The 21,233-nt window shown below is 37.5% G+C and overlaps 1 protein-coding gene across 2 annotated transcripts in view; it reads right to left on the reverse strand.

Moving 5' to 3' along the window:
• The window catches only part of TM9SF3 (transmembrane 9 superfamily member 3), a 56,396-nt gene that overhangs the window by 23,769 nt on the left and 11,394 nt on the right, over positions 1–21,233 (reverse strand). For both annotated transcript variants that reach the window (XM_029932313.1, XM_029932312.1), the window contains exons 3-8: positions 20,022–20,182; positions 18,738–18,815; positions 12,716–12,847; positions 11,054–11,220; positions 7,468–7,562; positions 4,123–4,253 (exon numbers count right to left, since the gene is read on the reverse strand). In XM_029932313.1, the coding sequence (XP_029788173.1) occupies positions 4,123–4,253; positions 7,468–7,562; positions 11,054–11,220; positions 12,716–12,847; positions 18,738–18,815; positions 20,022–20,182 (764 nt within the window). The remainder of the gene's footprint in view (positions 1–4,122; positions 4,254–7,467; positions 7,563–11,053; positions 11,221–12,715; positions 12,848–18,737; positions 18,816–20,021; positions 20,183–21,233) is intronic.

Raw genomic sequence — 21,233 nt, forward strand, 5'->3', positions numbered from 1 at the left:
TAAAAAACTAATAAATAAAAATAAAAAATAAATTTTATTAACATTCTAATACTTGTGCTTCTTCAAATTCACCACATTTTGTAAGACAGAATCCACTTTCTTCCTTTCCCTTCTGGAAAAATACATTTGCTTATGTCTAGGTCTATACTGCCACTGTACTTTTACACAGTTACTCAAACACGCTTAACAGCATGACCTCTCGGCATGTTGAAAAGGTCACTTACATAAGCAGCACACTTACATCTAAGAAGCTGGGTAGTCCTGTGCCAGGAATCCCCTTCCCTTTCCTAGGCATCACCTCCCCCCTTACCAGGGATTATTTCCTCTTATCTTTTCTTGTTTAAAGGTTATTTTATTTAATGAAAAATAAAAAAGAGAATGAGTTAGAGTCATTCTTCTTGGACTCTGTTACCTCACCTGATGCCATGTAATAAGCCTGTGGTCACACTAGGAAAATATCTTTACAAAATCCTTATTTGCCTTAGCATTTGTCAAAAGTTAGGTCAGGTAATAGTTGGTTTGTTTTTTTTAATATTTATTTATTTTTGAGAGACAGAGCGTGAACAGGGGTGGGGCAGAGAGAGGAAGACACAGAATCCAAAGCAGGTTCCAGGCTCTGAGCTAGCTGTCAGCACAGAGACTGATGCGGGGCTCGAACTCACGAACCATGAGATCATGACCTGAGCCAAAGTCGGAAATTCAACCGACTGAGTCACCCCATTTTTTTTTAAATAGATCTTTATAATTCCTTCACACTTAGGTATATTGTACTCTTCTCATAACCTCTGAGAGAGATAAAGTAGTACCTGTCCATTAACCTTGACCTCCATTCTTTGCTATGGTAATTTCTGATTACATATCATGAATTTCGTTTTTGAGAATCTCTAATTGTTAAGCCATTTTCCCAGTTATGGTCCAAGACCTGGGTCATGAGAGAGCATTTCCCTAAATACTTAATGAAATCTGATTTCCTAAAACCTAGGGCATATTTCTGATGATGTTCAAGATCCCCCGTCCCCCCATGTCCCCCCCCCCAACCAAACTACAACAGACCTGAAGATGACAAATATGACATGGTCACCCAAGACTTCTGTTTCTTCATCAACTATTCTACCCACTAAGAGACAAAAACCATAATGTATAGTAAGTCAAGGATTTATCAGTGCATGTTGAGCTGAATTTACGTAGACTAGAAAGTTTATTAGTTCCTATGTTACACTGCATCTTTGAGTTTTACAACTCTGCAACTGGTACCTTGTCTTTTGAAAGCCTACAACAACATAAAATCTAAGATCTGGGATTTATAGCCCACAGAAGACTGCATGCCTAAAACTTGTTTTCAGAACATTCTGAGAAACGCTTATTCATTCCCAAGAAACTCTCACAGGACCAAAACCCCTGGATCCAATACTTAAATCATTCTTTCAAGTGCACTCTCTCCCTTCCTCAGTAGCACCTCTGCCAGAACACTCCAACTTCAGGAAAAGATATGTTCGTCTCTGGATAGTCCACTCCAAATTTCATTTAAATGCTCTTTTGTCTTCTTGTAAAAACTCTTCACTTCAGGCACCATCCCTTAAACACAGTGCACGAGACATTAGCTCAGATTACTATTACCACCCTCTACATACATTTATCTTTATTAAGCTAAGAAGACTGACGACTGTTCAACAAGTTGAATCTGACATGGATTTAATGGCTTGTATGTGTAATTAGGTACACTTGAGCAGAGAAGTTGGGGTCTGAAGACAAACTCTGCCCACTTTCAATCTTGGGCTAGTCCTGGTGAGAACAGACAAAATTCCAGATCCCAAGTTGGCAAAAACCCTATTATGTGGGCACCTCTATCAAGGCAGGCAGAAGCCTGAAGTCACTTTTACCAAGGATGGATTAAACCCTCAACTGTGAAGTATTTGAGAAAACAGAGAACTAGAGACAAGATCATTGAGAAAGAGCTCAATGTCCCAAGAGTTCAAAGGAATGGGGGACAGAAATGGCAAAGGCCAGGGGAAGAGCACAGGAGAGTATCTGAATTGGATTTTCAAACAAGGATATCCAGTTAAGGAAGGGCACACAGCTCCTCAGAAACCTACACCTTGGGAGCCTTTCAGCTGAGAAGTCCATCTCCAGATGCTGGGGTCTAGAATCAGGAAATGCTGATGACTGGATTTAAAGCAAAACAGATTAAACTGGCTTATGATGAAGCCAGGAGCACTGAAATTATTTAAAATCCCAATGATTCTGTTTTGTACCTAGGGTTGAGAACCATGGAGATTATAAGACTATATAACCACTTCCTCCATAATATCAACAAGTCAAATAACTAAATACAAATTCCATTAGTTAAAATACTGAATGATAGCCAGGTCAAACATACACCTCAAGTTCCTAAATTTTATTTTCTAAAGAAATTTTGATACTTTCTAAAGCAGGAAAAAAGTGTTAAACTACACATCTAATTAAAACCTGAAGGCAATGGAATGTCCTTCATCCAGCATTCCTTCGTTCCACATTTGAATACAAATTAAGAACATGATATTGTAGGTGTCTGCTAAGCATCAACAGCCAGTCTTTCAAGCATCAAAGATCAATTTTATAAACCTGCTCTGGCTCCGTACAGAGTCTGAAACTGTATTCCAATAATTAATAATTATTTATCTAAGGGCAAATTGCATTGAAAATTTAAAACCCTATTTACAAGTGGTAAACTTTACAATTTTAGTGAAACAAATCAACTTTAAAATATAATTTTCACCACATCAATTCAAAGCTTTAGGAGGAAAATTATAATAGAATCTGAATTTTAACTTTTAAAGCACTAGGAAAATAATTAATTTGCATATGATCTTTAAGAAGTGCTCGAGCCCCTGTAGCTGGAATATCATGGAGCAAATTCTTTACCAATTGAATATAATTAATTATTTTAACCTTTCCTAACTATTATCACTCACTTTGGCTTGTAAAAAAACAAACAAAAACTCCAATTTTGAAGCAATTTTCAAAAATATTCCCAATTAAAAAGTATCAAATATTTAGTAAAAATGTATAATGCAGGATCTCTGAAAACCCCATATTATAAAACAACAAAAATCACCTGGAATTTTTATGAAACCCATTTAATAACTCCCATATAACTGAAAGAAAACCAAAGTAAGATCAAAATTCAGAAAAAGATATGGGTCCAGTTCCAGTTCTGCCACTATTTATAGGACCATGACCAAGTTACACAGCTTCTCTAAAAAGCAGTAACAATGGTGCACCTCGCATGCATGTGTATAGGACTGTGCATGTTTGCACAAGCGTACATTAAACTAAAGTCTACTCCAAGCCTAAAATTCTGCTTCTAGTAAAAAGTTAACAACAAGGGGACATCTGGGTGGCTCAGTCGGTTAAGCTTCCGACTTTGGCTTAGGTAATGATCTCACTGTTTGTGGGTTTGAGGCCCGCATGGGGCTCTGTGCTGACAGCTCAGAGCCTGGAGCCTGCATTGGATTCTGTGTTTCCCTCTCTCTCTGTCCCTCCCCAACTCACGTTCTGTCTCTCTCTCTCTCAAAAATAAGTAAACATTAAAAAAAAAAAGGAACAACAAGAAAAATTTGGAGACTGTGGGTTACGTCTGTAAAGCACTGGTATATATGTCTGTGTTTTAGTTTTAATGTAGTTTAAAAAGTCTAAAATATTTCAAAGTCTGTATTATAAGTAAGATATGAGATAGGATTTCAATGTCTGTAGCAACATATAATATCAATATGTTTTCAGCATATACCGAACAAAGAAAATGTACTATGGAGAAGCTTCACTTCCTACCACTACCAATGTACCCTCCTATCACCTTAAAACACCCTCATTTTTCAGTATGTCATTACTGTTCCACTACAATACATTCACCAGTTTCTCCCATCTCCGATAAAAAATACAGTATTCTCTTGTCATACTTAAAAGTCAGCTTTCACTTTACTGGTTCACAAAATCAAGACAAGCTTACTTCACCTAACTTTCTGGGACTGGGCAGGGACGGGCTGTAAATGCCAAAACTCTTCTTACTAAGAGGTACTTCAGAGAGATAACAGGCCTCATATTAGAATGCTTTTCTAGTTTTAAAGTAAGATTCAAGCAACTTACCATTGTTCCAAAAGGAATGGCTCTTGAAGCATGGTAATAAATGGCTATAAAATTGATAAAGAAGGCAGTGCCACACACCATAGCTGGGATAAGAAATGCCCCAATAAACATCTGCTTTATCCATCTCCTTCCTGAAAGAAAAAGGAAATAATGAAAATCAGAGGTGAGGGGCATATATAAATGTTGGTGAAGTACCAAATTATTGTTTATTTAGTACCAAAATACCTAATTAAAATTCTCATGTAAAGATCTTAAAATCTAACACTCTAGTAATTGTTTCAGGACAACAACTATTCAAGTATGTCTGGTAACAGCTTTCTAAGTGGGTGAACTAGAAAAGAGCAATGGACTATAGTAAAATATCCCAATTTTCTGTCGTGATATTGCTACTGAACTGCTGTGGATTTCGGTAAGCCACTCAACCTTTCTGGGCTACAAGCTGGCCTACATAGGTGTTTTCACACTATTACTTAGAGTTCCGGAGCTTCTTGGAGGTGCCCATGAAGTTACTGGTTAAAGAAGAGCCCCAAACCCCGCTTTAACTAGACCAAGTCCATTTTCAACAGTTTTACACATTGGAGTTTCATGTAAGCTTTCATTTGAAAAGAGGGTTACACGGCTTTAAAAAAAATCTTTAAAAAACTCCTAGTTTAAGTTACCCCAAATTAAGTTTCCCCTAGGTTAAGTTAAATTTACCCCAAATTTACTTTCAACTGTAATGATAAACATATATTTAAATTTGTTTCAAAGGGGAAAACAAAAGAGTGTTTCATGAGCTCTCTCTCTCAGCAATCAGAAGTTTCACTATTCCTTTGTACCTATTTGTTTTGCCAAAATTCTATACAGTGAGCAACTGGTATTTAAATAGTCAAGGAAAGGAATGTTTAAACGATATAATCAAACATTTTAAATCACGTTCATACTGATCAGGAGAACCAGGAGTGATCTTTCTCACACAGCAGAGTATACCAGCAAGTGCACTGCCAGGAAAGCACCTGCACACTGCTTAGGGACAAAACACAAAGACTTCATACCAGATCGATATTAGAGTTCAACCCCACAACCAAAAGCAATTGGGGCCCAAACAGAAAGTGTGTAAGTGGGGCACATGGCTGGCTCAGTTAAGCACTAGACTTCAGCTCAGGTCATGATCTAGGAGTTCATGAGTTCAAGCCCCTCATCGGGTTCCACACTGATGGTGCAGAGCCTGCTTGGGATGGTCTCTCTCCCTCTCTCCCTCTCTCTGCCTCTCCTCCATTCATGCTCTCTCTTTCTCTCTTTCTCTCAAAATAAATAAATAAAAACCGTAAAAAAAAAAAAAAAAAGAAAAAGGAAAGTGCTATAAACAAAATAAGCAATACCCTAACTTCTGTTTTCTTCTATGTAAAGCTCTTTAAAACATCCGTCTCATAGAATTACTACCCCAAATCTGGACGTTCTTCCAGAAAAACTCCTTGATTCTGAACTTTCACCTCTATACATTCTATTTCTTTCTCAGGTAAGTTTCAAGAGCCCCTCCTTTCCACACTAAGACTCAGCATTCAACATTTTAACAACACAAAATGAGTAGCCATTAATTAAAGTATTATTTTTTCTATTTAATTCTAACTCTTTCTTAGCACTATCTTTTCCTATACTTCTCATTACCTACTCAAATTCAGACATGTATTAATAAATTCCACATTTAATTCTTACTCTCTTTCCCTCCGGTAGTCACAAAGAATCCCATACACACACTCCACTAGGTACAATCACAGCCCAGGCATCTATACTGTGTGTCTTGCTGGTCCCCTCACCCTCGGAGATTCTGGTCAAGTTCCAGGCTATCCCTACTTCCAAGCTGGGTCTGGAAGATTACCCAGTACACTGAGGACAATATGCAGATCTTTGCTGTAGTGCAATGAGGTAAGTCTGAAAAATTCTTAACTCGCTGGGTGGACTTCTTACATTAACCTGGCTTTCAGGGATCACTCAGACAAAATTATCAGTACATGATCAGATCTCCTCAAGGTACTGTCAATCAGAAAATAACCTTTAGATCATACTTGGTAAGATCTGATACTTCTAGGCTTGAGTCTGAACTCTGCTTTCACGAGTTACTGTAATAAAGTAAAGTTTAGCTGGGTATTCTTAACTTGCAATCCAACTAAAAGCAAATTTCTGTCCAAGAAGGAATAAATTTCCTGTTTTAAATAATGTCTCTGCTGTGGAGACTTTCTGGAGGTCATAAAATGTAAATTTTTAGCCTAACTAGTTTTCAGGTCACATGCAAAGCAGAAGTTGACTGTCCTTATTTCCTTAGGATGGTAGTCCTCTTATGACTTGGTTCAAGTATCTAAAGGTATACAAGACATTGAACAGCTAACTAAAATAATTAGGAATCCATAATGATACTACCTTAGGCAATCCAAAGAATTATTTATAATGAAGGTACAAGTCACATTAAATCTAGCAGGACCAATAAAAAAAGCAACGGTAAACCAGGATACACTGGAGGTATTTTAAATGATCCTAACAATCTGCAAGACTAGTTGACTAAAAGGTAGGATCCCCAATGCTGACATTGTTTAGAATGAATTGGGAAAATCACATGAGAAAGTTTCTGCCCTTAGGAATATAATTTTAAGGTCTTTCAACAATCCTTCAGTCATAAACTGAAATATGAAAATCTACTTTCAGTACTTTCTGGCCCCAATTTCAGGGGTGGAAAATGTGAAAATCCTTAAATGCCATCACAGAAACACCACAGAGCAGTACCTTTGTATCACCCCAGTATCTCCCATCATTTCCAGGTCACGGCAGTAAAGAAGCAAGGGAGTATTTAAAATAAAGTGCTAATCTTAGCAAAAGATTTTGGCAAAGGATAACAAAACTCTTTGTGCAGGGTCCTATGATAAATATTTGAGTCAATAGAAATAAATAGCTCTCCCCTATTCTCCTTCCAGTCCAGACACTTTATCCAAAAGCCATAAAACTTGCCTTTATATTTAGCTGTAACACTATATACTCTATGTGGAGGCCTCCCATGGAGCATATTTAGGGAGTAAGAACCTCAAAACAAAATAGTATCAATGACTTAAATATATTCTCTCCTACATGTTCCTCAGGGCTAACTTCACAGTGAACAATAGACATAATCTATTAATTATTCATAATTTTCAGAAATAAAATGTAAGGATTCCATAAAAGCAAAGCAGACTCCATTAATAGGTTTGGTAGACACTATGTGAAATGGGATAACAACGTATTTTACAATGGCTGTACTATCCACTTTAAATTCCAAATACCTCATAGTAAAATATTAGCATCTATAATTAAAAATACAAGTGATAACACATAAGTTACCTCCTTGTCTGGCATACAAACTTCCTCCAAAATAACCATTCACTGGAGATGTAGCAGCATAGACAAATATGGCTGTACTGAGCATTGATCCCCTCCTGAAAAAGCGAAATAACATGTATCAGTTAAAACCACCAATTTAAAGAAAATATCAGAGTCTATCACATTAACATCAGTTTAATTTCAAAGATAAATTTAATAGGAACACAAAACTATCATCCTGGACTGTAAAGGATCTCAAAAGGTTGCTTAGTGAATGAATTCCTAGTTAAAACTGCACAGGCTGTTGCTAATTTTTTTAATCTGCAATTAAATTTCATAATATATTCTAAACAAATATTTCACATTTCCTTGGCAAAAATGTTAAAAGCTGGCACTAAAATTGTTTTGCAACCCTGTGAACCAATCACATCATTGGATAAGGATATTCATCTGTTAAGAAAAATAATTAGAATATTCCTCTTTGTAAATTGATTTAATTGCTTAAGATTTTTGCCCACTGACAAATAAAATAGATGGAATGTAATCTATATTAGTGCTATTACTTTAAATGCTATAACACTGAGACTTTTCCTATTGAGTTTTCCTTGTATCATTAAAAATTATTTTTTAAAAATCCATAGGTCCACAATTAATATTAACTCAGATCATCAATTTATAATCTCTTCTTCCACAAATGATATCTAGGAAATTCAGACCAACCCTCCTGTTGAATATAACTGAAAATATTTTAAATGCCTAATTGCAATATTAAATATTAAAAGGATAAATATTAAATATTATTACTATTAAAAGGATAAATCATAGTATCATTTGTCAAAATATAGAAATATACACAGGGCATCTGGGTGGCTCCAGCAGTTAAGCGTCCGACTCCTGACTTCAGCCCAGGTCATGATCTCACAGGTTCATGAGATCAAGCCCTGCACTGGTCTGCGTTGACAGAGAGCATGCTTGGAAGTCTCTCTGCTTCTCCCCCACTCACATATGTGCATATATGCACATTCACTTCCTCTCTCTCAAAATAAATAAGCTTTAAAAAAATGTACTTAAACTACTAGCAATAAAGACTATTTTTGAAACTTAGCCTAACTAGGAAGGTAAAATAAAGTCTGTAAATAAATCATATAACCTTGTCAATTTGAGCTAAAGAATATTCTTTTAAAGAGAATTTACAAGATACCACACCAATGTGTGTACTGGGGTGATATACAATTTCCATAAATTAACCACTTTCTTGGTAGTAATGATTGTATTTCGCTGTCCACCTATAAGAACAGAAAGAGATCATATAGTCTTGAAGTATGTAGTACTCCTCTGCCCAAACACCTATGCTGAATTTCTTTAAGTGGATGTATAACAGTTAAAAGATTACAGTATTCAATTTCCATCACTATATAGCTAGATGCAAATATGGTAGTAATATTAAGAATGCCATTCCCATGTTTAAAATATCATGGGTCTCCCAGCACTTGGCTGGAGACTCATGACTCTGGATCTCAAGGTCAATGAGTTAAAGCCCCATGTTGGTTGCAAAGCTTACTTTAAAAAAAAAAAAAGTGAATGATATGAGCCTCAAAGTTTTTAAAATCAAAATTTGTTTTTTCAACAACTCAATTAAACACTCTAAGTACTAACTTTTTCCTTTCAGATTATTATTAAAAAATCTGGCCCATTCTCTGTTTGTAAGCAGGGATGTGAAGGCTGAAAAGGCCTAACAATGCTAGAACTGAAAGGCTGCTTTAGTCTAAGCCCAGTCAGTGTATCGCCAGTCAAGTTCTTCATGCAGACAGAGAGGGCTGACACGGGCTGCTCATGTGACTGAGGGTCCATGAGCAGTCTCCAGAAACGCTGCACTAAATGAAGTGTAAGTATCAGTCACGGTTTTAAAAATCAGACAGACCCTTCATCTCTTCTTTCATAAATATTCTATGGGCATTTTCCACCCAAAATACACCATTTTCATCTACGCTGTAAAATATGCTGAGGCAGGGAACTGCCCTCTTTGTTCATCTGTCCCAAGACTGGAGGGGGGAAACATCTAAGGAGCTGATTTACACTTGCCAACTCATCCCTCTCCACCCAAAGTTACAGAGCAGCAGTATTTTTCCAGATTTTCCCAGAGCTTCTCACACACTATGCCCACTCAGGAGTTAACAGCACACACACCGGCATCCACACTGATACTGATCCTTTAGCCACCTCAAGAGTTGTTCTTCTCTGATTGCCGGGGTCATCACCAACACAAAATAATTTTCACATATTACATCATCTGCCTTTCATCTTTTAGAATCATTCCTACTCTGAAGTGATTCTTACAAATTTCATGTGCTTTTCATTTTCTCACCATTTTGTGCTCTTATCTAAAGAAATATAACAGAAACTAGAGAAACAACCTTGTTGATCTATACATTCACTTGAGTTTAACAAGCACTGAGTATCTTCCACATATTTAAGTAGTACTTTGAGAATTCAAAGATAAATTAATTAAGACCCAGTCCTTGCTCTCAAGGAGCTTATGGTCTAGAGGAACAAACAGTAATTTAGTATCATTAAATATTTAACCAAGAACTACTGTTCTTTCAGCAACAATTTATTATTTGTCCATCAAATGCCAGGCACATATAAGAAAGAATGCATTATGATCCAAAATAGATGTATGAGATAGAACTGGAAACAAGAGTTGTTCTGATCGAGAACTTCAGGGCGCAACGTCTGAAGTGCCTGAATTTAGAATCCCTACTCCTCAGGCTCAAAGTGTGTCTGCTTCGCTGAGTTCGTGTCTCTGAGCACAGGTTATAGAACCACTCAATAGGCATGTGAGATCTTTCTGAATCTACAACTTTTTCTAATAATTCAAAGACCTCAAGTCAAGAATTTCTTTTATTTTTTCAATGTTTATTTTTGAGAGAAACAGAGACAAAGCCTGAGAAGGGTAGAGGCAGAGAGAGGGGGGGAAACAAAGAATCCAAAGCATTAAATCAAAAATTTCTTGCAACCAATTTTGTCTTCAAAGAAAAAATGTGCCAAAAAGCATGTAAAGGTAAGATATCCAATTATTTTTCTAACATCATGTGCCTTTTCCACTACTCTTTATACTATTAATTATTTAATAGTTAAATATTAAAATTAATAAATTTAATACACGTTAAGTATTTATTAAAAATTATTTATTATATTTCTTCTGTAGACAGTTTTCCAGTTTGGAAGGTAAATATGAAGTACTATTTCAGAAACTATAAAATTCCTGTGCTTTTTACAAAGATCTAACTGGATCTTCAGCTTTCCAAAAAAATACCTATTCATTTTGTCAAACACCACTAGCTTAAAAGTAACTGCTCACACCTCTGCATGGAACATAACTGTTACAATCAATGAAAATGTTCAGTATGGCTAGTATGTCTTAGCACATAACAGAAAAATATACTTATAGCTGAATATTATTGTTCATTATTTAATTTAAAACATTTATGCTGTATTAAATTCTAAGATAACTGAAATATGCAAATACTATCATTGGCTTAAAATGTTCCAATGATTAACACTATTCAAGAACAAAAAAATAGTAAAACTAAACAAATGTACTTACTCTGTATATAAATCTTCTATCATTGCAACAATAATAACAATAAGAGACACAGCAAATATCTGACATCCAGAACCAATGAGAGAGGAAAATATCAGTGGGTGACTTGATGGTCTAAATACATCGCCATGCACCTGCTTCCATCCATACTCATCTCCTAGGTCTCTATCCTATATACATACATATGTAGAGAGGAAAGAAAATTATTTGGAACAAAATTAAAATACATAAAGTAAGTGAAAAATTACAACTCCAGTTTTAAGTTCCCTCCTTCCAGACTTACAGCTATCTAAAGAGGTTCAAAATATTGGGAAAAGACATTTCAAACTTAAAATAATCACTGCCAGGGAGCCTGGTGGTTCAGTCAGTTAAGCATTTGACTCTTGATTTCAGCTCAGGTAATGACTTCATGGCACATGAGATGGAGCACAGAGCCTGCTTGGGATTCTCTTGCTTCCTCTCTCTGCCCTTCCCCCAACTGCGCACAAGCTCATGTGCGCGCACACTCTCTCTCTCAAAATATATAAACTTTAAAAAATAAAATAATCACTGCCGTAAGACCTTATAATGTTAAAATATTATGCATTTACTGAGGCTCAGGCTGGTGGCTCCCACTTGTGTTCAGAGAGTATCAAAGAACGGTCTGGGAGCAAACACAATGGTCAAAATGGGAGAAAAACACACCAGCTCTCCGAACATCCTTGTTCTTGCCATTTATATCATGCCTGGGGCTCATACATAATGAGGGGCCAGGTGGAGAACCAATGAGACAAAGACTGAAACCAGTACTTAGATGCCCTAACAATGCAGGAATGTCCTTTATAGCCTGGAATCTAAGAAAATATGTCTGGAAATATCAGTTAATACTATTTGTTAAATATTATATAACTGCCTTCAGCACTTTTGAAAAAGGATTCAATTTTTCCTTTCGACCCTAAGTAAGCAAGTATCTAAAACATTATTTCTTAAATATCAGTCCCTTAAGATAATGTGGGTTTTGGGCTCGGAGTATTGATCCTGGTCAGATAGGTTTAAAAAGCACCAAATACACAATATACATTAACATATTAATTCAGTTTTAATCTGTTAACTCTTTTCCAAACTTATTTAATGATGGAGCATATCTACATAGCCATTAATATTTTACAGAACACATTTTTGCTCATTTGCAACACTGTGTATAATATAGTAAAAGAATTTAGAAAATGAACCTCCCCTCTGAACCTACTAAATGTAAATAATCCTACACTCACTCCCTGAATTTTATGCCATATTTAACAGTATTAGAAAGATGTCAATAGAGTCTACAACTTCATAGCTACAACTCTGAAATCAAAAGCTCTGAAAACTGGAAGTCTGTTTCATAGTTTGACACATTCTTATTTGGTGGCAAAACCTGAGAGTGAAAAGGTTATTTGTACTGTATATTTATCTCACTAAAGGTGAACATTATGTTTCGCTGAAAAAAATTAATATATTTGATTATGAGGCATGTAATCAAAATATGCTAAAACAATGTATTTGATTAGAGACCCCACAGGAACTTTTACACCTTTCTAAAACCTAAAAATTCTGAATTCTGACATTCATGAGACTTACATTCCAACATTCAAAATAACACTGAGTTAAATCGTCTTTATGAATAAATGTAAAATGTTTGCTCACCATATCATCCATTTCTTCTTCTTTACTGTACCTGGCATAATCTTTTCTTAGAGTTCTCATTAAAATCATTGAAACTAAGCCCACCAAGAAGATAACCATCATGAAAGAGTTGAAAATTGAGAACCAATGAATCTAAGAGAACAGAAAATAAAATTATTACTGACATGAATTATTAGTCACAGAATTCATAGGTTGCATGATGACAACAGCATGTTAGTGCAAAAAAAATTAGTCTTTTAAAACTTTTAGATAAAACTCCAAACTTGAGACACACTGGGGGGATGAGTATTCACTACGCAAAGAGACTGGCTTCCGTTACAGGAAGCTTCAGATGCCTTAAAAACGTGGCATCGTATACAGATTTTCACAATCAATTCTACTGAGCAAATAAACTATAATTAGACCACACAGCATATGCTAGTTAGCATTACACAGAAAGAACACAGGCTTTGGGGTCAAACAGGCTGGAGTTTAACCCAGACTCTGCCAATTTGCTAGCTACGTGACCCCAGTTTTCTATATCAAAAAGGAAGCCAATAATACTAGCCTGATTTGTATGGTTTAACATGTATAAGAAGTATGATACCATGTCTGGTACACAGCAGCAAATATTCAAAGAACGTTAGTTCTCTTCCTTCTAACTGAGCAACAACATGAAAACCTCCTTAAGACGCCAAGACTGAACCATCCCAGCTGGCTGCCCCTGGACTTAGTCCATCTTCCCAAATGTATACTTCACTTGCTCCCAGTCCACTTCTCCACCCCGTCACCACTGTACCACTCCCTTGTAACTCAGCTACTCACGACAGAGAGAACAACGAGGTTCCCCGGTGTGTCCCAATGTTCCCAAGACCCGACTTTTATTTCACCCACACATCTGTCACAGATTTATGTCCATATGCTGGTTTATAATCACAAGGCACCACTGTATCTGAGTGCATCTCAGAACTCAATACATCTGACTTCAAATTCCTTTATATTTTAATTCCCAAAAGTCCCTTAAAGATAGTTTCAAAATTTCACCCCTCACCAAGGGCCCCATTTTCTTTATTTTTCTGCATTTATCCTCCTAGCCTTTCATTTTATCCGTCAATCTCCTAGACATGGTTCCCCTCTTAAATCAATCTTTCCACCAGGCTCTACACCTCTTTCATTCCTTAAGGTGTTTCTGAGGTGCTTTGTGCTCCCATCTTGCACCCCTAAATCTGCACCTTTCTCCAGCATCAGCAATCTCCCAAAGCCACTATCTATAATGGTATCTGCTCCCTGAGTGATTATACAGCTCAAACAAGGTAATAAACATAAAGCGTACAGCTTAGTGCCTAGCTCATAGGAAAACACTGAGAAAACTGACAAGCTGTTATTTCTATTAATATCTTTGAAAGTTCTTGCTTGATCTTCTGTCCCCTCATTCTTCCTATCTTTTTACCTCCCTCTTTTCAAGGCTAATACCTTTCCAATGAGAAGACACATTCTACTTCTCCCCACCCTCCCCTTGCCTCCCCCGCAAAGGATACAATCTCCCCACATCCCACAAAATTTCTCTTAAAGGCCTGCAGTGAACTTTTAAAACCGATTCAGCCATCACTGAGCAGCCCATTTCCCTGCCACATCTGACCTCTGCTGTCACTGCACCGTCCTCCCCAACTGACTGCCCCCTCTCCTCTCTCATCTTCGGTGCCTTCTCCTCCCACCCTGTGAACTTTTCCAGACGCTCCAGTCTTGGTACTCTGCTGTGACCTCTTCAGACTCCCAGAACCGGTAACTAGTGTTCCAATGATGACGGGAACACCCTCGCCCCCAAATCCCACCGGGACCTAAATCTCTAGCCCTCTTCCTCAGTCATGTTTTGCACTTGTACTAAGTATGATCATTTTCACTTGAATGTCTTTCTAGAATTTCAGGCTCAGACTTCCCTAAAGAACCTCATAATCTTCTCCCTCACATATAACTTCCTTCTGACTTCTAACTGCTGCTAATAGTACTAACACTTGGCTTTGAAAATTTAGAATTATCTCTGGCTCTTTCTTCTCCTTAATCCTTCCTCAATAATAATTACTAAGCTTTCGTTTTCCTTTATATGTCTCTTGTGTCTACCCCTTCCTCTCCATTCTGATCCCATCACCGCACACCTGGAGGTAGTCCTAATGACTCCCTCCTTAGCCTTCTTTATTTTTGGTCTCTGCTCTTCCCTCTAATCTCTCCAAAAAAAGTTACCCAGCCAATCTTTCTGAAGCATCCTGTTCATATATCACTTCTCCATTTTAAAACTGATGGTGACATTCCCTATTTTCTCACATATATATATTTCCCCTAATATTCTATACCCCTGTAATATAGCTCCCTCACCTCAGCTAGCCAAACTTTCACTCCGCTGCGTCCTATATCGCACTTAGGCCTAGCTTCTTCAGCGGCCCAAGTACAGCACATTCGTGTCCATCTGCATCCATCTTCTCACACAGGATCGACTTCTATCCACTTCTGTAAACTCTGTCTACTGTTTAAAGTCCAACTCAAAAGCCCTCCCTTCTATAAAGCTTCTCATCTAATACCCCATTATTCATAGATGCACTCCTGCTCTAAACTCCTACAGGCGCACACAGAATACTGACATGAAGGATGGACTGTCTTGCACAACTAGGACACGTTTTAACTTGGGCCGATATGCTGAGTGCGTGCACTAGGGCGACAGGCAGCCGTGGCTCTGTTACCCACCCTGACACGTCAGGCAAGTGACAAACTCCGTGCTCTCCCTGAAGAACAGAAGACGGAAAAATGCCTCTGCCTCTTCATAAAATCATTTTCCCTCATTTAATAATTTATTTATCGAATACCTACTAAAATTATAAAGGAAATAGGAAATGCATTGTTTGAGATATTTGCAAAAAAGGGTATATAAGTTTTAAGTTTATCATAAAAGTATCAGTCAAGATTTTTAAAAGCAGTCTGCAATTATAGGTTTTTCCAAAGATTTGATTTTGTTCCACCCTGAGAAATTAACGACCCAGAAAAGGACAAGAGAGAAAAAAATGATATAGATGTTTCATATTTATTTCAGTCAATTTATCAAATTTCTGAATAGGAAAGAAGTTTTATATAGTTACTATTTAGTGGTAAGAAAAATATACCTAAAATGCAAAACTTTCAACAAAGCTTACTATTTTCTAATCTAAAATATAAATTTTAAATCAATACCTACTAAAATGTACTATTATCCTGATATTTTATAATATTCTCTTCTTCCAAAAACTACAAAAAGCTATTATGATTTTGAAATTATTATAGCAAGAGAAATAGTTCTTAAAGATAATAAAGAAACTAGGGGCTCCTGGGTGGCTCAGTCAGTTAAGTGTCCAACTCTTGAGATTGACTCAGAACATGATCTCTGGTTTTGTGGGTTTGGGCCCTGCAGGCTCTGTGCTGACAGTGTGGAGCCTGCTTGGGATTCTCTCTCCCTCTCTGTCTCTCTCTGCCCCTCCCCAACTTGTGCTTTCACCCTCTCTCAAAATAAATATTAAAAAGTATTTTTTAAAAATTAATCAGATGTCACCAAGGGGTTGCTAATCCTATGAACTGCTGACTCCAGCACCCCCTAGTGTTGCTAATCATAATGCAGCACCCCAGCTTTGCCATAAATTGTACAGCACTGGAGAGAAAGAACTAACTATACACCAGTGCTACCACTTATTAAGCACCTGCTATGTGTCAACACTGAACTAGGTGCTTTATATGCACCATCAAATGGAGTATCACACCTCTGCACACTTGCTTCATTACTAAGGAGACAGGTGAGAACTAAGTAACACGACCACGGTTACAGTGGGTGGCAGAGACAGAGTGTGTATCCAGCTAGAGCTCCTAGGCCTGTGCTTGTAGTCACTGGACCGGAAACAACCGCCGCTCTCACACAGTAGCTCCCACCCCTAACACCTACTGAAGGAACAGACTGCAGTAATTCTCCTCCCTCTGCTGCGCTGTTAGTTTTGCACTTGCTGCTTAACACTTCCATGTGTAAATGTTTCTCTTGTATCTCAAAAGAAAATCTCCTGACCCTATCCTTCCTACTACTACACCATTTCTTTGCTCCCTTGAGCCACCAAACTAATAGTCTCCAAAATCTCTCCTCCACGCTCTCTTACACCAGCTCTGTTCAGATTTTGCCCCACCCCTGCACCAAAACTGCTCTCTGTCAAGTTCATTGGTGACTCCAAATGAATTCAACAGTCACTTCCACGTTACCTGACCCAGCAGCAACAATCCAGAACCAATCTCTCTATGATACAATACACTTTCTTCATGTGGCTTCCGGAACACCACACATGCTTTGTTTCCTTCCTCTTCTACTGGCATCTCTTCAGAAAGCTGGAGGAGGTTCTCCGACTCTCCCTTCAGCTTTTCTTACTGCCCCCAGGACTCAGTCTTGGCCCTCTTCTATTTCTACATACTCTTTCTTGGTAATTGCATCCAATCTTATGGCTCCTTCAAGGTTGTTGTACTTAAATCTCCACCTCAGAGGCTGACCCTGAGCACCATATTCAAATCACAACGAGCTTCGCCTCTGCCATTCTTGCTCACTGCTCTTTTTTGATGGACATATCTTTGAACACGCTGTAGCCTTAACTTACCATGTTTATTACATGTCTCTCCCTACTAGAAGCATAAATTCCAAGAGGGTGCAGATCTTTTACTTTCATTCTCTAATGTATTCCTCTTACTTAGTACTCTGCTTGACACATAACAGGTGCTCAATTAGTAACTGCTGAAAGGAGAAAAAAGCTACACTGCCCTATCAGTGAAAATGCCATACATATAGCAATCTTCCCCCAAGTTACCAAAACCCAAGGGCATGAGAAACAAGGCAAGCTCAGGTGCCCGGTAGGGAATGTTAGTTAAGAGCCCTCTTATTTTCAGATATTATCTAAACGTTGAAGTTATTTGTGCCTCTACCTTCAAACACGTTCAGAACTGCATAATCACTATATCTGAAAAGAACACACCAGAGATAAGAAGTGGAGGTTGGGGAGGAAATTTTAGGTCCACGAATAGGATGCTAAATCCTTTAGTAAGGACTAAATCCCAAATAGCTAAATTTTTTTCTCCTAGGACCCAGAGGAAGATTAGAAGTAGTAACAGGTTCTGGTAAAGTCTGGCAGCAATGATACAAATTTCAAACCACAAAAACTTCGAAGCCATCTCAAACATAGATTACTGAGAAACTTCAGAATACCAGTCTAAATGATCAGGTCAAAAGGTGTAACAGACAAGTCAGGAAGAATAGATCCATCTCCTTATATCACATTGTCCTTTCAACTCCATCTTTGAAGGAGGGAATCACCAAGATAAAATCTATTTTTTTCCTATAAAAAAAAAAAACCAAAGCTACCACCTGTATAAAACCAGCAACAATGGCCCTGGACTAGATTTATGATATGAGCTCCATCTTGTATGTGCTGGCGGGGGGTGAGGGGCATTTCCTCCCAGTCTTGATGTTTCTTTTCATGTGGAAAGATTTCCACCAGCAAAAGCTTCTGGTCTCACTCCACTCTCAACCCTTCCTTCCCTAAAGGATGCACACATTCTGTTCTGTTTCTCCACACTTTAAGTTTCCTAAGGGCAGGTGCCCATATAAGAGAAATTTGCAATAGTCCAGCACTAAGTGTGAGAAGTCAGTCTAATTCTGAATTTCAATATTAAGAAACCCCCCGTCCACAGATATAAGTTACATTTTCCAATATTAGCCTCATTAATAATAAAAGTGATATTCTGGCTTTTGGTATGTTGTATCCTTCCTGTGTTACTCGAAATCAGTTTAAAGCACAGACACGATGAAGAGGGCTTTTGACTGCTCCCCTTAAGCTCTCCATCACCCTAGTACTCTAAGCTCACCTGTGAAATCACTACTAGCCCAATGTTTGAACTCCATGGCCTTAGCACAGTGTCTTGCATACAGCAGACGCTCATTAATGTTTGTTAAACTGACTGAAGTACATAATGAATGTCTTAAAATACACAATTTACCTACCCTGTGTTGAAAAAAGGATGGATCAAGATATTTGTCAAATCGATCTTCAAACTTTACATCTGACTTTTTCCATTTTACCTGAAAAAAATTTTTTCACTTGAAAATAAAGGCCAGTAAACAAGTTAACAAGCTGATAACAAAACTGTGAGCACAATTAGGAAAGATTAACATACTTGGAATAAGAAACTAGAGAAATAGTGTTAAGTTACTGCCAATTTGAGAAGCTGAAACATGTATGATAAAAAACCAACTTTCCTCTTTGTGTATTAACAAAACTTCCAACTTGACTTAGAGGGATCGTTTCAGTTTTCGAGGACATTAACTATTTGCTACTTATATATTCTGACCTGATAAATGTGATAAGAACTGAATTAAGGGGCACCTGGGTGGCTCAGTCCGTTAAGCATCTGAGTTCAACTCAAGTCATGGATCCTGCAGTTCCTGAGTTTGAGTCCCTCATCAGGCTCAACAGTGTGGCGCCTGAAGTCTGCTTCAGATTCTGTCTCCCTCTCTCTACCCCTCCCCTGCTTATACTCTGTCTCTCTCTCTCTCAAAGATAAATATTTTTTAAAAAAAGAACTGAATTAAAATAAGAATCCACCCATCTCTGACGTTAGACTGCATTAGTTTTATTACAATTATCAAACTTCTTTATGTTCATTTCCATAAATATCATTTGTACTAAGTACATATGCATAAGCTTAAAAAAACTTTTAAAAACTGGCTACTACCAATGGACTCATTCCAGTTATCAGGGAAAAAAAAACTGGCAAAGAGAGAGGCTACCTACATCAGATTTTTCTTCTTTCCACTATTTTTAATCCTAATTGGAACAGAATTAACTTGACAGTTGCAAAGGGCTCTGACAAGCTCTTACTCTGCAGGAGTATCTTATTCCAACTGATAAAGCAAAACATGGTAAACTATACCCATCCAGCAATTTTCAATACAGCATCATCTCTATCTGCAACAGTAAAAAGGAAAGAGAAATAACAAGGCACACTACAATCTAAAAGTATAACCATGAGAATTCATGGCAGGGTTAGCTGTAACTGCTCAGTGAGAACGGTAAATTCTGCTGTAGCCAATGGGAAGTCCTGCATATGCACACCTCTATTTAATTCACACCTGAAGCAAATCTCCCTGCTTCTGGGGGGCTTACTTACCTGTATTAAGAAAATGGTCTTAATATTCTATTGCACCCTATTTTTGTTTACTAAGGTAGTAAACCACACCTTGCTATCAGGTCACAAACACTCAATGTACAATTATTTTAATACTTACTGAATATGACATCTGGATTTTAGTATTGGGAACCAGTTTCACCTTTCCTTCACTAGTTAGATTAACATCAACAATTCGATTTCCATTAAAACCTATTTCAAGTTTTTTGTAGGTCCAAAGATAGTAATCTTCTCCATTTTCATCTGCTTCACCAACAATACCTACAAATGAAATAACACTTTATACAAGGTAATATCACTTAATATTTAAAATGCTAGAAGCTAAAAGCTGATAAAATAAAAGTTTTTCTAAACAAGCAGTATTACCATTATTCCTCATGGTTAGAAAAAGGCAAATGTACAGGCTGCACTTCTACTCTTTGTTAACTACCTGGCAAACATAAACCATGGTCACACCATGAACTGTTCAGCATAACCTATCACTAATTTGATCCTCAAATGTCATGCTTTGTCGTGAGTATCACCTTCATTGTAATAATCATCACCGTATATGTATATACTTCCTAACACCTGAAAACTTCAGGGAAGTACTATGTCACCATCCGGCACAGTCATCCAGTTAATAGTGGTCAAACTAACACGAAGTTTCAGTTCTCCAGGGGCCCAATCAAGTACTTTCTCTTATAACCTACACATTCCTAAGTAAGCTGCACATAGGTGTTTATGGGTACCAAAACCTAAAATACGTCTCTTCTTTATGCTTCAAGCACTGGGATATCCCTGGGAAATCATCAAAATGAAAAGAGTGTTGAAGATAAATGTTAATGATCATTTTGATCACAACTTCACCTACTGGAGGAAGACCCAAACAGTGTCGGGGCAATAGGTGGTCGCTGGGGGCCCCCGTGTGTCCTCGTCCTGTGCTATTTATCTCATGCTCCCCACCCACACCTTCATACTGCCCAAGAGCCTCATGCTCCAACGGGGACTCCCTCCAGTCTTCCCTCCATGGTCAATGCATCTCATTGAAGTCGTTGGGGAGAGAAGATCATTTCTTATTAAGAAGTATTTGCTTATTAACCAAAGTTGTTCTCTCAAATGAATACAAATTCAAGGAATATAGTTTCATTGTATTTGGGGTTGCAGACGGATAATGAAATCCTTCTAATAATTAATTCCATCAGGGTGTATTTACCTATGCACTCTGAAAACTCTGGGGGTGGAGACACAATTACACCAAATAAGCTATTCTTTGAGGGGCTTTTTTTTTTTTTTTTTTTTTTGAAGAGAGAGAATGTGAGTAGGGGACAGG

The sequence above is a fragment of the Suricata suricatta genome, chromosome 2 (assembly GCF_006229205.1).
Source record: "Suricata suricatta isolate VVHF042 chromosome 2, meerkat_22Aug2017_6uvM2_HiC, whole genome shotgun sequence".
Classification (NCBI taxonomy): Eukaryota; Metazoa; Chordata; class Mammalia; order Carnivora; family Herpestidae; genus Suricata; species Suricata suricatta.